Source organism: Canis lupus, chromosome 20 (assembly GCF_003254725.2).
Source record: "Canis lupus dingo isolate Sandy chromosome 20, ASM325472v2, whole genome shotgun sequence".
Lineage (NCBI taxonomy): Eukaryota > Metazoa > Chordata > Mammalia > Carnivora > Canidae > Canis > Canis lupus.
This window is the reverse complement of record NC_064262.1, coordinates 58,434,315-58,454,768: the sequence shown is the minus strand read 5'-3', so window position 1 is coordinate 58,454,768 and position 20,454 is coordinate 58,434,315. Positions and strand designations below refer to the sequence as shown.

Here is a 20,454-nt window from a genome sequence, read left to right as displayed (position 1 = left end):
AGGGCCTCCTGCCCCTCCCACCAGGCAGCACCCCCCACACACACAGTGTCTCCTGCCCCCTCCCCTGTGCAGCCACCACAGGCAACTATAAACTGTGGCCTCGAGCCCGCCTCCAGGGCCCTGACCCAGAACCCTCCCACCCGTCCCCCCAGCCTCTCCCCAGAGCCTCCTCCTGGCACCGGGCCTGCTGTCCTTGGCCCCCCCGCCCCCCCATTCCCCCCCGCAGCCCCGTGTGGGCCACAGCGGAGCCCAGGTCACGCGGTCCGCCGAGTGAGCAGCAGCCCCCGCACCTCCTCACCCCGTCCTCCCCATCTACCACAAGGCACCTGTGGGTTTCAAATCAAGTTTAATAAATAAAACAGCAAGGGATTCAAGGCAGTTAGCACTTCACAGTGTGGTCCTTGGTGGGGTGAGGGAAGGTCGAGGCCGACGCTGTAGGCGGGCTCGAGCCAAAACCCTCTCCTGGTGACACCCGGGGGTTGGGGAGCGCTGCCCTGGCCCCTCGGAGGACCCCACTCCAATTTGTAAACAGAAACATAAATAAAACTAGGGAAGCTGGAAAGAGAAGGACCGGGCCCCCAAACCACCTTGCTGGGGCGCTTCAACAGAAGTATGACCCACGGGGTCAGGGGAACGGACTGGGGCCGGCCCCTCGGTGCTGCAGGCAAGAGCGCCTCGGTACCCAAGGGGGTGCAGGTCACCCGTCTCCTCGACCCCACACCCGAGGCTGCTCCGGGCCGGAGAGAGGAGGAGGCAAGAGGGGCGTAAAGTGCGGCGTTTCCTGAAGTGGAGAGCAGGGTGGAGGTCGAGGGCGGGCGGGGCCGACGTCGAGGTATATGGCTCTGTGCCCCACGGGGTTTGGCACCGAGTAGCAGCTGCCCCCACCCCCGGGCGGAGTGCTGAGGGCGCCCCGGACCGAGGCTGCTGGTGGGGGCGGCATCCTGCCCCATCGGCCCACCTCCCCGGCGGGGCGGGGACACCTTCCTCGCCTCTGCTGGCTGGACGGGGCTGGGCCCTCCGCATCCGGCTGCCCGACGGGTCGTGCGGGTGAGGCAGCAGCCTGGGCCGCGCGGGCGGTGGGGCGGGCACTGAGGGCGCCAGTCTGTGTGTGAGGAGGGCAGGGCAGCGGCCCGGCCACCGCTCACCCCGTCCGTGACGTGTTCTGAAGCAGAGGAGGCGTGACCCGAGGCCCAGGCGGAGGGGGGGGGGTCAGGAAGACTGGCAGAGGCGGGCCCGCAGCGGCCCCACGTCCAGTCCGGGCCACGCACGCCCGCCCGTGGCCAGGGATCAACAGGTCATCACGTTACAGCTGCAGGAGGAGAGACCGAGAGAGGGTCAGTGCGGCCCCACACACCGCACGGCCTGGTGCCGACGCCGTGGCTCCCGACCTCGCCTCCCCCAGCAGACCGTGACGTCACTCGTGCTGGCTGACAGGCTCCCCCAGGCAGCACTGTCCTTGGCGCCTGGGGAGGGCTGGTGGCTGGGGCAGGGGTGGGAGGAGCCTGGCACTGGCCCCGTTTGTACCTTTTTGGATTTTGAACCATATGAATGATTTACCTAGTCAAAAAAATAAATAAGCCAAATTAAAAGTAGAGAATAAAAGTAAAGAAAACAACAGAGCCTGCTCCTTGCGGCCACGCCATCCTCGGGCCCTTGGGGCACTCCCCTCCCCTCCCCACCGCTCAGCCGGAGGCTGGGGGCGCAGCAGGGGGCACAGCGGGGGCGCAGCGGGGGGCACGGGGGGCACAGGGATGGGGCAGGGGCCGCACTCACTGTGACAGGGGCTCCGAGTGCAGCCCGGGGGCCGGGCACGCTGGGTGGGCGGCCAGGAAGGGATTCACGTCCCCAATGCCGATGAGTCCAAACTCGGTGACCGACAGGGCCACCTGTGCCGGGGCCACAGCCTCCTCGGGCTCTCCGTTCATGTCCGCGTGGCTGGAGATGAGGGGCAGCTCCTCGGGGAGGGCCCCCGGCAGGGCCAAGTCCACAGCCAGTCTCGGGCTGCTGCTGGGCTCCGGGGTGGCCGTGGCCGGGGGGTAGAAGGCGGGCTCGGCCAGGGCTGGGGGCCGCCTGGGCAGGGACGCGGCTGGAGGGCTGTCCAGCTGCTGGAAGGGACAAGGCCCCGGCTCCGAGGACGGGAGGCTGTCGGAGCTCTCCCCGGGCTCACCGACACTGCCGGCCGCGCTGTCTACGCTCAGCGGCTCTGCGGGGGAGAACACAGCTGAGGCCCGGCCCCCGGGGCACCTGCGCCGGCCCTACTGGGACCCGGGGCCGCCCCCGCAAGGCGCCCCGGGCCTCGGGCTACACCGTGTGCCCCTGCCGCGGACCCTCCGCACTCGGCGTCTTCACACACGTCACAAGCACACACTCACACTCAAACTGTGCGCCTGGCCCAACAGCCCTCGACTGGCCGGTCGTCACCCCGCCTCTTAACCAAGACCAGAACGTGACAGGCTCAAAGAAATTAAGAAAAAGAAACGACAAAACAGAGTAAGACACGCTGGAAAACACGGCAAGGTACAGACAGACGTGGAATTCGAGAAGCCTCTGCACACAGGTGTGTGATTCGGCCCAGAAGACCGTGGATGTGGTTCCTGGTTCCAAACCACAAACCAACCAGAGTCTGGAACAAAGGACAACGCACACCCCAGAGCACAGGAGATTCTGAACCAAGGTCCTCGTCCCCATCCCCGCAGTCGCCGTCAGGGCCTCCAGTGCCCGGCCAGGCCATGTCTTGGGCCCGTGGGGCCCTGGGCCCGGTCGCCAGGGAACCCTGGACACATACTGTCCCCTCCATGCGACGAGGCAGCACGTCCCCGTGGCCCAAGTCTCTGGGGCGGGGAGGCACCGGCCCTTGCCCGCCCGTCAGCCCCGGGGGCCCAGGTCAGGCCACTCGTGAGCAGTGGGCTCCCCCAAGAGCAGGCACCCGCCCGCACTCTCACCCGTGTGCATCCGCGCCAGCGGGTCCTGCTCAGAGGCCAGGCCGTCGGCAGCAGGGGGCAGAGGCGGCGAGGAGCGGGGGCGGCCTGCGCCATCGGGGTCGCTGCCGTCCAGGTCCTGGTCTGCGTCCCTGTGGGGCAGAGCGCTGTGAAGGGCAGCGGGAGGTACCGCCCTGGGGGGAGCTGGCCCGACACACCCCCACGGGGCCCCGGGGAGCCCGCGGCACACACGTGGCTCCAGACGGGCCGTATTTCCTCCGGCCCAGCCGCGTCTGCTGCGAGAAGTAGTCGTAGCGCTCAGACTTCTTCCACAGGTAGTAGTACTCCACGCACTCGCCCACAGACCGCGTGCGCACCTGCGGACGGACAGCACAGGGGTGGCCTCTGCCTCCGGGAGCACCAGCGCCCGGACACAGCTGAGGCCGCTGCCCGCCAAGCACATCCTCCCGCCTCAAGCAGGGCGGCACCACCTACGGGCGCGGAGCTGAACCCTGTTCCCACGTCAGGCCCGCCCCCCGCGCCCCGGACCACCGTGCCCACACCAGCGGCAGCCCTGCCCCTTGCAGGCCCAGCAGGGATGACGCAAGCCACGTTGCCCGCTAGGTACAGACGGTTGATTACACACCAGCGCGGAGCTGCCCACGTCTACAAACAGGACTTCGTGAGAGAACACGGCACAGGCTTGACCCCGGCTCGAGGTTGTCATTTACAACGAGATACAAAAACCCAGAAACTCTCACACGTGAAGTGCCCCGGGGAGACCGGGTGCCACAGACCCGCGTCCAGCAGGCAGGTGGGCTCCCCGCGTCCGACGTAACCTCTCGTGTCGTAAGATAAACCACAGAGACGAGGAGCGCCACAGGGCACAGCATCCACAACCGGGTGTAACGCCAGGGCCCGAGTGCGCACACGGAGGAGGTGGGCACTGACCGCAGGCTCACTGCAAGTCTGTACCTCCGCTGCACGCCTCAGACCAACACGACCTCGTGGGTCCGCTATGCTTCCACTAGAGACCTGTCATCGGGACGTGGGGGCCGCCCGGCAGCCCCGCAGCCCCGTAGCCCCATCGCCAGCGATGGCACTGGAGCCCCCATGCTGTTCACCAGGAGGGGCCTGACCCTGCTCCGGGGGCGGGTCTGGAAGGCGGCGGGGACAGGAGCACACGCACTGTCCGCTCTGCTCCAGGAGACCCCTCTGCACCTCCATCGTGCCAGCGGCTCAAGCTCCAGCGGAAGCCAGAGTGTGCAGGGAGGGAGGCCACCGCCGGCAGGCCGGGCACAGGGGCACAAGGGCTGCGGCCACGTGCTTACGGAGCGGCCAAGGCCATGCTGGGAACCTGCTCAGGCCGACAGGCACGGACCTGGCGAGTCACCACTGCTGGGCACAGCTCCGGGCACCGTCAGCTGAAGGCCACCCGTCCCACGCCCGCCCCAAGCAGACACCGCGTTCACTCCCACCCGAAGGGGCGCCCGGTGTCAGCCCGGCCCTCCCAGGGCCCGACAGCCCCGTGAGCAGCGAGGAGCCAGGGCTTCCAGCCCAGAGCAGCCCGGGATGGGGGAGCTCGGGGCGGGAGCCCTGGTGGGGGACGGGAACGCGGGGCAGATGCCCCAGGCTGTGGCCTGGGGTCCCCTGGGAGTCCTGCACTCGGATGTGCGGAGACCGGCAGTGGCCCGGGGCTGCGCCGAGCTGGGGGGCTGCTCCGAGCCCGTGAGGTGGGCCCAGGCCTACGACGGGCTGCAGGTGCCAAGCCACGTGGGAGCCGCATCCTCACCTTGTTGGCCTGGATCAGATGGAAGTTCTTCCCGTGCACTCGGAAGCCGTGCTCAAAGTTCCTGCACTCCTCCTCGCTCCACGCGCAAAACCCATCTGCAGGCGGGAGGAAGGAAGGTGGCACCACGGCGCCCGGACACGCAGCGGCCGGGCGGGGAAGGCCGAGGCCACGCTCACCTCGGATCACCTTCACGTTGAATCGCAGCCTCCGCAGGGCTTCCTCCGCGTTGAAGTTGCACTTCACCAGCTCGTAAAGCGCCTGGGGAGCCACACGGACTTCCCACCGGCCCTCCTCACCCTGCCCGCCCCCAGGTAACAGCAGAGGCGCTCACCGCACCCGGGGTGGGGTTGGGGGGTCTCACCACCTCCCCCTTAGTCCCAGTTTCCTGTTTCAATCTGCCAGCACGTGTGGGCACGGGACAGGGGCTGATGGCATGCCCTCCGCCCTGGGGCCTTTCCATTCCCCACGCCCCTCCCTGCCTGAGCCCAAGCCCCTTGCCCCGCGGCCCACGCCGACCTCCAACCCCAGGGCCCTCTTCGCCCCGCTGGCGGCCCCACCTGCTCGCTGTCTTTCACCACCTCTCCCTCCGGAAGCTGCGACCCAGCCATCTCGTGCCACCTCCGCTTCACCGCCCGGTACAGGAACTCCTCTACTTCCCTCTCAGGGAGGACGTTGGGGTCCCAGAGCAGCTGGTCCTCGTTCTCGTAGACTGTGGGAGGGAGCGCCGGGGTCACGCTGGGGCACGCGCCTGCGCCCCGGCCCTGGGAGCAGCTGGCCCCGTCCTCTGGGCCCCCGGGCGCCTCCGCAGGCCCCGCGTGGTTCTCGGCAGCGAGCAGGGACCGCACGCAGGTCGCCAGACGGCATCTCCTGACCCCGTGGAGCTCAGTCCAGGACACGAGGCTGCTTCAACCAACAACCTGCATTTCTACTGACGGAAACCAAGGAGAGGCCAAATTTTTCACAAGATCTCCTGTGACGGCACCAACGCCACAGAAACCCCGCTGGTCTCAGGACGGGATCCGCACGTCTCCACAAACGAAACTGAGGATTTGGGGCGACTACTCGACGTGTGAGCGGCCACGAGGCCGGACGACGAGGCGGGAGGACAGGTGTCACCGTGCACTTGGCTCCCAGCCGCCACAGCAGGCTCCAGGTGCGACGCCAGCGCAGCGCCCACCGCCGACCAGCACGTCCAACCGCACGCAACAGTCGCCGAAGTCGCCAGCGCCGCACGTGACCGGGATGCCGAGGTAACGGCTCCACTGGGCCGCACGGTGTGGCCAGGACAGACGCGGACAACCCAGACCTCAGCACCCCGGGGGACACGGCCATGCCGGAGAACACAGCAGGCGAGGCACCCGCATCCGCAACGCCACAGGGACGCCCGCGGGTCAAAGAGAAACGAACGCAGTGTAAACATGGGGAGGAAGGCTGGGCCGGGCCGCACAGGAGCCCTGCAAGCGGCCAGGACACGGACCCCCTCCCTCGGACACCGCTCCTCTCCCGCCACGGGAGCTAAATTCACCAGCACAGACGGCGTCCCGCGCACGAGGACGCACGGCAACAGCGGCTCCCACGTGTGGCTCCGGGGGCGGCTCCCAGCCATCCATCCATGGACAGACGCACACACACGCCGCAGCCACACACGGAAATCCTAACGCCGACCAACCCTCCATTCGCGCCAGGAAGACGCACACGGCACACAAGGGCCACGTCCACAGGCAAGGATTCCACCTCTGGGGTGTGCAGCGCGGCGGAGGGAGAGCCAGCCCCCAGCCCTCAGGACCAAAGCCCAGCCGCTCCCCGGGCACAGGCGTGTGGCTCGTGGAAGAGGAAGAGGAGGAGAAAGGGGCCCAGAGCCCACACTTCCTGCGACCCTGGCTGCACCTGGGGAGCAGCTAACAAGGCTGCACCAGGGCCTCTCCTGGAGGAGGGTCTCCTGTGTCCCCTCCACCGTCCCAACCCAGCTGACCTGCTCCTGTCGGCTCCGCTCACCGCAGGGCAAGCACACGCGCCGAGCCCACGACCCAGCGTCCAGCCCCGAGTCCCCGCCTCCTCTGGTGGCCGCACCTCACGGCCAGCCTCAGCCACTGACTCATCCTGGGAGACACTCCTGACCCCGGGGCACCAGCCTGGCCACAGGAAACAGGGCTGGGCCCACAGCCAGGGGACTTCACGTCCTGTTCCCTTCACCTGTAAGTGCAGGTGGCAATGCCTGTCTCAAAGGACAACCGGCCCCCTCCGTGTTCTAGGGGGACGGAGGACAGACAGACGTCCAGTCCGGACGGCGCGTGCCCTGAAGAACCGCACCAGGCAGAGACACGCTGGTCTCAGGAGGACACCTGGGACGAGGCCTGGACACGGGAGGAGCTGGGGGGGAAAGGCGTGCAGCTTGGCGAGGCAAGGACAGGGCTGTGGGCAGGAAGGGAGGAGCGAGAGAGCGGACGAGCTAAGGGCAGTGGGTGCTGGCCACGCAGGAGGGCCGCCCAGCAGGGAGGGGACGTCCACCTCCTCCGGCCCCCGCCTGGGCCCCAAGTACCCTGTAAGGACTGGGGAGCTGGTCCTGGGGAGCACACAGCAGCTCCCCTGGCTGCACGGGGTCTCGTTCCTCCTGCCCCCGTATCCCACGCTCACCCCGCCCCACTTACGTTTCTCACCGTGGCGCTCCAACTGCAGGCCGCTGAGGTCGGCTTGGAACTGAGGCCCCACCATGATCTCCTGCAAGGAAGAGGCCCCAGACGCTCAGGGCTGACGAGGGCCCCAGGGTGGCCGCCCGGCTCCCAGGGCTCATCCGGGCCATCTGCCCAGATGCCAAGTCGTGTGGCCCGGAGCACGCGAGGCAGAGGCAGGCGCATGTGGGTGCGAGCGGCTGTGTCCGCACCCGCCTGCCACCTGGTACAGCCGGCCATGCAGCAAGGGAGGCGAGGCGCAAGCACCCGGGCTTCCGCGGTCCAGCCCCCAGGCTCCCGGACAGGACCTTGGGCCCCGTCACAGGGAGAGCAGCACCGAGGTCTCGGCTCCCGAGAGCACAGTCCAGCCCCGGCCCGGCCCAGCTCAGCTCCTGGGACCAACGCACAGACCTGCGCCCACCGTCCACTGGGTCGGAGCCGCTCACCTTCTTACACTTGTTGGCAGGAAGGGGGTCCTCCTCCGTGTCGGATGAAGCGGAGGAGCCAGGCTCTTTGCCTGCGTCGGCCAGGAAGCAAGCTGCGGGGGAAGGTGGGCAGCTGAGGCGCGCCCGGGGCAGCAGGTGGCCCACCCTGGCTCGCGGGCTCTGGGGCACCGCTGCCTGCACCTGCCCCGACTCCCCGACCACCTGCCCCCCACCGTGCCTTTCCTGCAGGGAGAGTGACCCACACCTGGCCGACGACGGGTGCATGATGGGCCAGGCCGGGGGCCGCAGGCGCCTCCCCCGCAGCAGCCGCTAACTCACCAAGCCCCCCACCCCATACCGTCCGCTGTCAAGCCTCCCGGGGCCTCCCAGGCCAGCCTCAGGGCACGGCCCCAGGTCTGACACTTTCAGCCACAGGCACCGACCCGCTCCCCCCTCGCATCTAGCACCGCGGAGTCTCAGCTCGCAGAGGGCCCCACCATCTGCATCTCGAGCCTCTGGCCAGCCCACGTGGAGGGGCAGGGCACACCTACATGCACTCCGGTTAGGAAACAGGTCAGAGGCCTCGTGGGAGGTCACGGACGGGGTAAGGTCATCGGCCGACGACTGTGTCTCTTCCTCTTCTTCCCCTGAGAGCAAATCCTTCGCTATTTGTTCCTTTTAACGAGAAAGCAAAGAAGACATTCTTGGTTTGTTTCGACCGTCTCAGGAGGACACCTGATGATGGCAATTTCGGGCGCGCCGAGACATGACGGACACACAGTCCCGCCCCGCACGTGCTGTGGGAGCTCCTGTGCTGACGGGGGGACCGGGCCCAGGGCAGGCCAGCCAGGGCCGCCCCGTCCACGGAGCATGCGGTGTCCACAGTGGGGACCCAGCCCACCCTGTGACCTGGCCAAGGGGAGCCGGGCGGCACATCTCCACACTGCTGTCCGCTCCGTCCCTCCTCCAGCGCCCACCGTGGCGGCTCTGGCCAGCGGCTCGGCTGGGTGACCGGGCCCGACCCTCCCCCGCCCCCCCGGCTCACCTTGTCCAGCGTCATGTCCGGGAGGTTGGCCGTGGTGTCGCTGCTCTCGCTGCCCTGCTCCGAGATGGGGTCTGAGGCCTCATAGCCGTAGAGGGCGAGCAGCTCGTCGAGGGGCATGTCGCTGCTCTGCGGGGGCAGGGCCGTGTCAGGGAGCTGCTCAGGCGTCCAGAACCGCGTGGCCGCTGCGAGCAGAGCTGCCCGCAGCCGGGCCCCGGCCCCTCCCTGCTACACCCCCAGAGGCGGTCGAGACCTCTGCGCCCAGACAGTCCGCGGTGAGCCCGAGGCTGCAGCCTGGCGGGACAGGGCCAGGACCGGCGGCCGGGGGGGCGCCCCAGCACACGGGATGCCTCGACTCCTCAATCCTCCGCCACGGCTGCTGGCGTGTCACAAGGGGAACAACGGGCCCATCCTGGCGACCGTGAAGGAAGGATCTGGTGAGCTGCAACGTCTGCTTCTGATGAAAACGCCCCGTACCCGGACAGAGGCGGGGTCCAGGCATCGGTGCCCAGACGCTGGCGGCCTCGCCCGCAGAGCAGCCCCACCGCAGCGGCTCGGTGGGGACGGAGGCCAAGTGCCCCGGCGCCGGCGGCAAACGAGACACACTGAGAAGAAAGACACCGGTGACCTGGCATCCTCCCGGGTTCTGCGCCCAGGTCACCGCTGCGCACGCTGGTCCCTCCAGGCCCGGCAGCAGCGCCGTGTGGCTGCGACGTGTCCTGGCCCGCAGGTCTCACCAGCCTCCGACGTCCGCCATCTCCCCAGCGGCCAGCACCCGGCCTCCCTCACGCCCTCCCCCCCGACGGGCACGGTCGCCGCGCCCACCAAGTTTCCACCTGTGCGTGTGCTGGGGGACTGACACTGGGACCTGGGATCCCGGACCACATCCTCTCCGGCCCCGCTGGGCTGCGCGCGGGGGGACCCAGGGCACCGCCGGGCACAGACCTTACAGCAGCCCCCTCGCCGCCCGCGGGGGTAAACGTGCCACCTTCCCTTACGGGCACCGTGGGCTAACCGCTCCTTTAAGTCTCTCAGGGCACATGTTAATTTTCCGCGTGAGGCTCGGGGAGCACGTGAGCGCCTGCCTGCCACACCCCGAGGGGAGGCCGTGCGCAGGGCCGTCAGGGCCGCCACACGGCTCTGCTCTGTGCCCGCGGATGGGGCCGGTGAGGACGGACGACTCGGACCCGAGCCACGCCAGCCACCCCCTCCAGACCACGGACTGTGCTCGCGGCCACGGTAAAACTCCGGTGTTTGAGCAAAAAACTGTAATACTGGAAAGTCTGGTTCTAACAACGTGAGCCTGACGATCTGCAGGACCGGCTGGCAACACGACACGGCAGCGCTCCTGCTTTTACCCCGGACATGGTGTTCTCTCTTTATCAGCTTTTATTTTAATTTAAATCCAAGGTAGTTAACACACTGCAGCCCTGGTTTCGGGGGCAGCGCCCAGTGAGTCCACGGGTGCAGAGACCTCGCGGCGCTCATCCCATCGGGCGCCCCCGTGGCGACCACCCTCCGAGGCCCCGTCCCCCCAGCGGCCTCCTCAGTCTGTTCCCAGAGCTCAGGGTCTCATGGTTTGTCTCTCTCTGATTTCGTCTTATTTTAGTTTTCCCTCCCTTCCCCTCTGTTGTTGTTTTGTTAATTAAATTCCACATATGAGATCACATGGCCTTTGCGTTTCTCTAACCTTAATCAGTTTTTAAAAACTGTATTTGAAAGAAACCTAGGTCAGGTATTTAACTAATACGTGGATGATTTTAGTTTTCGGTTACTTTGAAACATTTTATATTCATGTTAAACTTTTTTTAGATTGTTTTTTCTTTTTTAAAGAGTAGAATTTTGTCTTTGTTTGTAAGACCAAACTGGCACCAAGAGACACTCGGCACCAAACCAGGTAAATGCCCCGTGATTCCTGCTTTAAAAACAAAACTTTCCCAATACTTGAAAGACAGTTGATGACATCAGTGCTGACGATGTCCCAACACCCAGCGTGACCGTACGTGGACGTGGACGTGGACCTTTGTGGAACGACGTGAGGAAGGGGCTCTGATCCAACAGGATGAGGTGCTTCCGGAGCCCCAGGCCGCACACTCGCTCTCACCACGCGAGGACAGAGGGGAGGCAGCCACCGCAGGCCAACGAGGGGCCTGGGCAGGAACAGCCGGCCTGACCCTGGCCCCGCAACTCTGCTTACCCCACCCTCCCACCTCTGGTATGAACGAGCGGGTTTCTTCGATTGTACCGTGTGAACGTACATTTGCGTGACGTGTGAGCTGGAGAAACAGTCTGTTGCACACACGTCACATGCAGAAGGTAAAAGACCACACAGCAGGCAAGAGTCACTCCAGGGTCACCACCAACGGTTCCACCGCGACCGTGCACAGGACGTGGTTGTAGAAGCCGCTCCGCAACCACCCTGCACAAAACTACCTCTTACTGCATTTGGGTGCCGCATCAAGGAACATCCACAATCATCTGAAAAGGTTGTTAGCACCCGCCCCTCTCTCAAGAACAGACTCGTACTTGCACCAGAAGAACACATCACAACGGGTTAAAGGCGGCCGTAACGACAGCAGCTGGGTTCCCGTTCCTGCTTCCACCTTCTGCATCGACAGAAACATAGAGCTATTCCACTCTTCGCCCCAACCTGTTTTGGGTTTTCTTTAAGATTTATTTATTTATGCCAGAGAGAGGGAGAAAGAGAGGGAGATAGAGAGAAAGAATGTGGGGGTCACGGGGAGAGGGAGAGAGAATCCCACTCGGACCCCCACCGAATGCACAGCCAGACGCGGGGCTCGCTCAATCCCACCACCACGAGATCAAGACCGGAACCGAAACCAAGGGTTGGACACTCGACCGACTACACCACCCAGGAGCCCCCAACCTGTTTTCGTTTTAAAAGTTATTTTTTTGGGCAGCCCAGGTGGCCCAGTGGTTTAGCGCCACCTTCAGCCCGGGGCGTGACCCCGGAGTCCCAGGATCAAGTCCTGCATCGGGCTCCCTGCATGGGACCTGCTTCTCCCTCTGCCTCTATCCCTGCGCCACACCCCCATGCATAAATAAAATTTTTTTTTAAGTTATTTTTTCACTTTTTAAAATTATTTACTTCAGAGAGAGACAGCGTGTGCGCACAGGGGGAGGAGCAGAGGGAGAAGCATACTCCCCACTAAGCAGTGAGCCCGACATGGGGCTCAATCCCAGGACCCTGAGATCAGGGCACGAGCCAAAATCAAGAGTCAGATGCTTAACTGACTGCACCATCCAGGCACCCCTGTTATTTTTCCATTTTCGTAAACATTTATTATTTCTACTGACAATGCGTTTACTGTATAACCCACACAAGGCTCTCCGAAATCAATACTTTCTAAGAACATAAAGGGGGTTCTTAGGCCAAAAAGAGAAAACAGTGGGTTTAACGCTTAGAGCCCTAAAGCCCCAGAGGTGGGGGCAGGTCTGGCCCGACACCTGTGAACTCAGCTCCTCGCAGAGTGCCTGGCGCTTCACAGACACACAGGCAGTACTTGTCCCTGTGAAACCTGAGCAGCTGGGTTCAGCCAAATGAAGAAACTGTGACCTTGCCCAGGGGGCTCCACACGCACAGGGGCAGGGGGACCAGCTCAGCCAAATACCTGGGAGATGAAGTCCTTCTCCAGCTCCCCCTCGGGCTTCTCCGTGTCTCCCGTGGCCTGCTCACACTCCTCCCGGATGCCGTAGTTCTGGGACAGGATCTCTACGAGGTTGAACTGATGGTCTGCAGAGCCCATGGACACCACTGTGGGGAGACACCAGCCGCATGAGCTCCAGGCTGAGGACGGCTGGGGTAGGACACAGCAGTGCCCCAGCTGTCACCAGGGACGAAGCCCCACTGTCTGAGGCCACATCGGACGTGTGTGTGTATGCATACTCATGTGAAAGGCTGTGTGCGCACAAGGCTGTGTGTGGAAGGCTGGATGTGTGCGTGTAGGCACGAGCATGCACTTACCGTGTGTGTGCATGCGTGTGTGTGTGCGTGCGTGTCTGCGCAGTGGGGGTCAGCAGGGTCAGTCTACCACAGAGGAGCTCCCAACACAATGACCTCTGGCAGAAGAACACAGCTGGCCCACTATACACACAAATTCTGGAACTGCGGGGGGACGTGTTCTCCCAGGGGGCTCGCTGGTCTCCCTAACCAGACACCTGTGGGAAAAGAGCCCACAGACAAGGAAGAAATGAGCACCAGGTGAGGCAGGGCAGAAAGAGCAGGACCCATGAGGGCCAGGTCCCCATCTGCACACCCACCTCCATGCGTCACTGCAGGGACAGCACAGGGTGGGGAGACTGCCAGTGGGGACATAAAGGAGGCCCGGCCAATGCCAGTCCTCTCTCCTGCCTCAGCGGGGCCACAGCACTACCACCTGCACAGGCCAAAGGATGGCAGATGTGACCAGATTTTTGGTTTTCCCAAAAGAACCAGGATGTGTTCATTGCTCTCTCTCCATTCTGGTCTTCAGTAAGTCAAATTTAGACAAAACAAACACAAAAGGACATGGCACGGGCTCCATCCATACCTGGGCCAGGGAGCAGTAGAGGCTGAGGCTGGCCTCCTCCCTCACATGGCTCCAAAGCACACACAGGAGGAGGAGGTGGGGCTGCGAGGGGCCAGCTTGGTGGTGGGGGATGCAGAGCACCTGGGAGCAGTGCCCACCCAGCACCAAACAACCCAGTTTTCATGCCTCACCTAAGCTGCCTGTCAGGTCTGAGGGCCACCCCAGGGAGGAGGCAGTCTGGTCCTCTCCTTGGCTGACCTGCCCCCACTAGAAAATGAGGACAGAGTCCCGCACCCCTGTCCCTGGCTCTACCAGGCTGTGCAAGACGCTGTCTCCTACAACCTCAGCGGCCCTGGTGGCCCTGGGCAGGAGGAAGGATGGGGCAAGGAAGGTACCTGCTGCTGTCTGCAAGCTGGGCTCCCCAGGGCACAGGCTGTGAGTGAGGCAGGAGGCCACGCCAGGGCTCTGCCTCTCCAGCGAGGAGGCCTGCGGAGGAACAGAAGCAAGGTTGGCTCGGCTGTCCGGAACCCACTGGCGGACGTCTCTGCATGATGCCTGGGAGCAGGTGCAGCTCAGAGCCCAACTCTCCAGACTACCTCAGGAAGTGGCCTCATCTGGGAGAGTCTCCGTTGGCTTCTATGCAGAAAATGACAAACAGATTCCAAAAATCCTACTAAAAGTCAAGGGACCCGGATAAGCCAAAGCAACCCTGAAATACACCACTTCCTGATTTTGAAATTACTACAAAGCTACAGTAATCAAAACAGTGTGGCAGTGACGTAAAGCTGGACACTTACATCAAAGGGACAGACTTGAGAACCCAGAAATAAACCCACAGTCTTGTCACCAACTGAATGTCAACAAAAGTGACAAAAACAACTCAGTGGAGAATGAACAGTCTTTCCAAAAAATGGTGCTGGGACAATAAGAATCCACATGCAAGAGAATGAAGCCGAATGCCTACCTCACACCACACACAAGTGAACACAAAACGGATCCAAGTCCTTCAGCAGGAGAGCTACAATTGTATTAGTCTTAGAAGAAAACAGAGGAACAGATCTTTTATTGCCTGGACACAGGCATGGTTTCTTAGATAAGACACCAAAAGCACAAGAAACAAGAGAAAAGTACATAATAAACTGGACTTCATCTAAACAGAAGACTTTTCTGCTTGAATTGACATCATCGAGGAAGTGAGAAGACAACCCACAGAGGGAGACGAGGTCTGCGGATCACACCGCTGAGAAGGGACCTATATCTAGAATACAACTCGTTAATGAAAACATAACGCAATTCAAAAATGGGCAAAAGAGCTGAACAAACATTTCTCCAAAGAGATGCAGTTGGCCCACAGCACACGAGAAAACGACCATCAGAGGAGAGCAAGTCAGAGGTGGAAACGCAAAGCAGGGCAGGTGCTCTGGAAAGCAGTCCGCAGTCCCGCAGCCGTTAGGCAGGGTCACGGGACCCAGAGATTCCACTGAAGGGGTCAGAGGGTGCCGCCCCAACGTATGCCACTCTGGCATACAGGTTACTGTGAGATGAAGGCAGCTGAGCAAAAGCAGACATGGGATGACCTCTGCGCTGCCCTTGTCTGCTTCAAAGCAGAACGTAAGTCCCTGTGAGGTGCCTCCCCCTTCCCGCCCTGAACCAGGAGGGGAGCAGTTTAGCACCAAGCGCGTCTGCACAAGCCAACCTTGCTAACTAACTAGCCTGGCCTTCTACTAGTTCCCCGCATTTCCACCTTCCCACAACCTGGTGCCCGGACGGACTCAAAGCCCTCCTGTGTCGTGACACGTGGTGCACGTTTACCGTTCTTTTGTTGAGATGCACACAAGCCCAAGTCCTGGCCAGCCCCAGGGTTACTCACTGTGACTTCTCCACGTGATGTGTGCTGCCTGTGTTAATAAACTGTGCTTATTTCTCTCGATAATGTCTTTTGTTAGTGTACATCACAGGGCCCCCGCCTGAAAACCTAGGAGGGGAAGGGAAAGAGTTGAGCCCTACTTCCCCCAAGACGCCCAAGGAAGAAGAAAACACACGTTTACAGTAAAACTTGCACATGAACGTTCATGGCAGGACCATTCACAAGCAGCAGAGGTGGAAAGAATACACACGTCCACCAGCCGATGAGAACACAAACCAAGGCAGAACAATGGAGTGTCCTCGGCCGCCAGCAGGAGCGAGGCCCCCCCATGCCCCGGGGATGGACCCGAGCCCACGATGCTCAGGGGGGGAGCCAGACACAGGAGGCCCCACGGGGTGTGAGTCCACGCGTGTGACATGTGCAGGACAGGGCGAGGGCTGGGGAACCCGGGCTGGGGAGCCCCTGGGGGGGCTGGGGGGGCTTCCCCTAGGGGATGGGACGCTCTCAAGGGGGCTGATGGCCCTACAGCTCTGAATGTGCTAGAAACCAGTCAAGCGTGCATGTGAATTGCACGAACGTCCCTCAGTAAAGCTCTGCACACACACGCAAATGATTCGAATATCTAATAAAATTAAGTTTAGGATTTGGAAAAAGTTTATTAGGGATTCCCTCACGGGGTCCTCAAGCCGCCCCTGGGGAGGCGGGGACCCGAAGCCGGGAGCAGCCACTGAGCCCCTCCCACCGCAGGGCACCGGCGCCGATGAGGACGGCCTCGAAGCCTGGGACGACCTGAGCACGCGTGTGTGCAAGCAGGTGTCTGGGCACCTGGAGCACCTGCACGTGCGGAGGCATGGGCGGGCAGGGAGGCCCTGCATGCGTCTGCGCATGTGCGGGTCCGCGAGCGCATGTAGGCGTCTGCGCATGTGCGGGTCCGCGAGCGCATGTAGGCGTCTGCGCATGTGCGCCGTGTGCGCGTGCGAGTCTGCAAGCCCGTGTCGGGCACACGTAGGCTCCGCCGGCGTCTGCGCATCTGCGCATGTGCGGCGCAGCTTGAGCTCGAGGTCGGCGAGGCGGAGGCGAAGGCGGCCGGGGTCAGGGCCAGGGGTCGGGGCCAGCTCCCTACCCGCCCCTCGCGGCCGGGCAGGCCTTCGGGGCCCCGCGACCGCGACCGAGGGCTCCGGCCTGCCCGCCTCAGGTGGACCCCGACGGCGACGGCGGGGGCTGGGGCGCAGGGCCCCGTCCCCGTCCCCGGGCGGCGTCTGCTTCCCGCCGCTGCCCCTCCCGGCAGAGCCCACGGCGAGGGGCGAGGCCGTGCGGATCTACTGCTCCCAAGTGGCTGCACCCACATGCCTCCCACCCGCCCTCCTCCCCCTGCCCCTCCTAGGAGCGGGGTCCTGCGCGCTCCCTGGAGACCCGGAGGGCCTGGGCCTGGGGGGGCCAGAGGACTTCCAAGGCTAGGTCTTAAGAGGCAGCTCATGTCCACCGGTGTCCTCTGGGACAGTCGCCGGATGCCACGCTGTGAGGAAGCCCAAGCTACACTGGGCGGCCACTGCCCGGGGCCCCAGCCAGCAGCCGGCACCAGCGGCCTCGTGGGAGCAGGGAAGCTCGCCTCCGCTCGGCTCCAGCCCCGCGGCCAGCCAAGGGCACGGACCCTGCAGGAGAACTGCCCGGCCAGCCCTCGGGGCCACCAAGACGACAATCGCTGTCCCACAACCAAGATTCTCAAAGGGACAGCCTACGTAGTGAGGGGTAGGGCCCGGCCTCACCCACACCGCTGACCGCGCGCTTCACTCCCCGCTCCCCGACATCTAGGGCACACGTGCCCCAGGCCAGCCGCCGAGCCGGGCGCTGGCCCATCGGGAAACAGGTTCTGCCCGTCTCCACCCACACAAGCCACCCGGCTCGCTGGGGACGCAGAGCACAAACGAGTGGGAGCGGGCACAGAGCACTGAGGGGAGACAACGGGCAGCGAGGAGCCAGCTGGTCCCTCCGATGAGGTCTGTGGGCACCACCCCACCGGGCTGAGGCCACGGGGAGGACACGCACTTCACCCTACGGCCCAAGGACCGCTCTGGACGGTCCAAAACACAAGCCTGGTCCTTGGGTCGTCCAGGGACTCCTCTGATGCGCGCGAGGACGACAGCACAGGGCTCCACCACCTTCTCGTGGTGCTGACGCCACTCCAGCAACGACAGAGACCAGGCGGCTGATACCGGCCAGGCGCTCACAGGTAGCTCACAAACTGCCACCTTTACTGTAATTCCGTCAGGCTCAGCTTCCCCGTGCAAGCCACCAAGCCAAGACCTCAACTCTAGGGCCTTCCCGTTTCAGAGGCACAGAAACGAGGCTCTGAACGGTCACCTGCCCAAGGTCACAGAGAGGAGGGGGCGCCTGCACTGCAACAAGTGTCCTCGTCACTTCTGTCACCTGCACACTTGTTGGTCCTTTACTGACCAGCCTCTCGGGCCTCTGGGCACGGCACCCTCGGGTTTGTGCTCACAGCCGGACCCTCAAGGCCTCGCACGGCGCCAGGCACATGGGTGTGCTCATACACGGACCTTCTCCAGGGAAACCAACTCAGATCCACTCACCAGGGCAGCAGCGCACACTGTCCGCACGTGGGGCAGGGGCGGCCTGGGCAGCCGGCCGCTGCGAGGGTGCGGGGGCTTGGCCCTGGGCAAGGCAGAGTCAGGACCCAAACTCGGCCCCACCCCTCCGAGACACACAGCCACCTTCCAGCCCAGGAGTGCCGCCCAAATGCCACGCATGCCCGAGCCAGGAGCACACACAGACACCAACACAGCACCACACCTGCCTGCCGGGCCACCGAGAGACCTGGCTTCTGCCTCTGACCCCCTGGGAGGCCTCAGTTTCCCTAAACGCTCCCTAAGGAAGCAGAACTAAGAACCCTTTGGATCCAGTCACCCAGCACATCGGGCTGGGGAGGTCCAGCCTTGCACCCAGACATCCGTGCCCTCTCTGCTGCTAGTGCGGGCCCGCTGCTGCCCCTCCGGTCACCTGCGGAAGAGAGTGGCCATTCCCACCTGCGCATCACCCACCGTGTTGTGCTAAAACACAAGACCTGGCTGGGTCCCACAGCCATGCCGAATACCCCCTAAGCCTGCCAAGCCCATAGGGTGGGCACCTTCTCCCCTGGGGGCTGCAGAGGCCCCACCCGCTGGACGAGGATCACTTGCTGAGTCTGTGGGCCGGTCTGGCGTGGGCCCTCACTTCGCGCGTGGACCGGAACGTCGTGCACCAGGGGTCAGGTTTAGGCAGCCCCGGCGGGTGCACCATCTAACCCTCAGCAGGGCCCTGAAGGGTGAGGGCTTTCCGCCCGGCCTCATCCAACACTCCAAAGTCAAAAACAAACCGACCAAATCAGCACAAATACCCCAAAGTGAAAGTTTCCCGTCCGCGGTGTGACGCGCCTGAAGCTACCTGCGGCTCCTGCTCGCCCAGACGGTCCTGGGCGCGTCTTCCCCCGCGTCCGGGCTCCGGAGCCACAGAGTCCGCGTCCCCACGCGCATCTGGCCGCGGGATTCCGCGGGGGGGGTCGCAGGCCCGCTTGGCGCGCGGAGGCTCTCAGAGGTAGGGCTGGTCGGGCCCCGCGGAGGGTCCGCGCCGGGTCCGCTCAGGGCGGGCCGGAGTTCGAGTCCCGCCCGGGGTCCCGACCGCGCGCCCGGGGAGCGCACTCCGCGAAGTTGGCGGGCCCCGGGGGCAAGGGGCAGGGGGCAGGGCTGCGGGCGCGGGGCCGAGGCCCGGGGGGGGGGGGGGCGCCCCCAGCCCGCGAGCGCCTCTCCCTCCGCGCGGCCCGCCCCGCCCCCGCCCCCCGCCCGCACATGCGCACTGCGCCCGCGATGTGGCAGCGGCGGGGGGGCCGGGGGCGGCCGCCGACGGAGCTCCGCGCCCCCCGGGCCCCGACGGGTGCGGCGCGGCGGGCCGGGCCTGCGCGCCCCGGGGCGGGGGGTCCGTCGGCGCTCGGGGCCCGGGGCGGCGGGACCCGGCGGCGGGGGCGCGGGCGCGCGGGGGCGGGGGGCCGGCTCCCCCGGCCCGCTCACTCACCTCCGCCATGGCCGTGTGTGCGCGGGAGGCGGCGGCCGCGCCGGGATCCCCGGATGCGGGGCCGCGCGCTCATTGGCTGCGGCGCCCGGGGGGGCGGGGCCGGGGCGGGGCGGGGCGGGCGCGTAGTAGGTGCGCGGGGCTGGCGGCGCGGGCGCGCGGGTGGGCGCGCGGAGCCGGGGCCGGGGCCGGGGCCGGGTTGGGGCTGGGGTTGGAGCCGGGGTCGGGCCGGGGCGGCGGCGCCCACACCTGCCCCGTGTCCAGTCCGACCGGTGCCCCGGGTCGGGGCCGCCCGCGCAAGTGCTGCCGCCGGGGGGAGGCCGGCCGGCGTGCTTCTGGAACTTTCTGCGCTCTGGGCCCAGCGAGACCCGCCGGTGGTGCCGGAGAGCCACCCCCGGGCCGGCGCGCAGGTCTCGCGGACGAGCCGGGAGGTGGTGCCCTGCGCGTGCAGGACCCGCCCCCGCGCCGGCTGGCCCCGGTCCCCAGGTCCCCTGTTAGGGTTAGTGGCCCGGGGCGCAGCGCGCAGGTCAGCCTGGCGGCTTAGGGTGCATCCTGCATCGTGCATCCTGCTTCAGGCATCGTGCATCTTGCGTCATGCATCGGGCATCGTGCATCCTGCATCGGGCATCGTGCATCCTGCATCCTACATCAGGCATCCTGCATCGTGCATCCTGCATCGTGCATCCTGCATCAGGCATCGGGCATCGTGCATCGTGCAGGTGGCGTGAGGAGAGGAGCAGAAGGCAAGGGACGCACAGGGAGCCCAGCACGGAGGCCATCGGCTGGGGCAGAAGTGTACGGTGCAGGAAGGCAGACCCCCGATGCCTGGAGAGAACGGAGGACGCCCGAGGCTTCTGGCATGGATGACCTGGTGGTGTTCCCAGCAAGGCAGGGGAGGTGGGGAACACTGGAGCCTTCCATGTCCCGGCCAAGAGCCAGTGGCCCCGGGAAGTTGAGCTGCATCGGGCTCTATGCTCCCCCAGCCCTCTGAGACCCCGTGCCAGGCTCGGGTCCCCGCCGTCCACCGTGACCTGAGTCAGGGCGCTCCCTACCCCTTGTCGCAGATGCACTTCGTTCAGATGGGTGTGTCAGGCCACTGTGACCCACAGGCCTCACTGACCCACAGAGCACTTGGTCATCCATTTGGTCA

The 20,454-nt window shown here is 64.9% G+C and overlaps 1 protein-coding gene across 6 annotated transcripts; it reads right to left on the bottom strand.

The window, feature by feature from the left end:
• Positions 1 to 329: 329 nt before the first annotated feature.
• Positions 330 to 19,368, bottom strand: MIER2 (MIER family member 2). Of its 6 annotated transcripts, none has more exons than XM_025456613.3 (15): positions 19,308 to 19,368; positions 15,246 to 15,350; positions 13,771 to 13,861; positions 12,479 to 12,621; positions 8,850 to 8,975; positions 8,356 to 8,479; positions 7,826 to 7,917; positions 7,359 to 7,428; positions 5,268 to 5,419; positions 4,887 to 4,968; positions 4,711 to 4,805; positions 3,171 to 3,295; positions 2,943 to 3,070; positions 1,774 to 2,203; positions 330 to 1,309 (listed from the first exon to the last, which is right to left on the bottom strand). In XM_025456613.3, the coding sequence occupies exons 4-15, from the start codon at positions 12,611 to 12,613 to the stop codon at positions 1,288 to 1,290; spliced, it is 1,581 nt and encodes a 526-aa protein (XP_025312398.1). In that variant the 5' UTR covers positions 12,614 to 12,621; positions 13,771 to 13,861; positions 15,246 to 15,350; positions 19,308 to 19,368; the 3' UTR covers positions 330 to 1,287. The 6 variants fall into 6 exon arrangements, with proteins under 6 accessions (XP_025312398.1, XP_025312397.1, XP_035558529.1 ...); XM_025456612.3 differs by lacking the exon at positions 15,246 to 15,350 and adding an exon at positions 1,525 to 1,557 and having other exon boundaries at positions 19,308 to 19,354; XM_035702636.2 differs by lacking the exon at positions 19,308 to 19,368 and adding an exon at positions 18,684 to 18,921.
• Between the last annotated feature and the right edge of the window lie 1,086 nt (positions 19,369 to 20,454).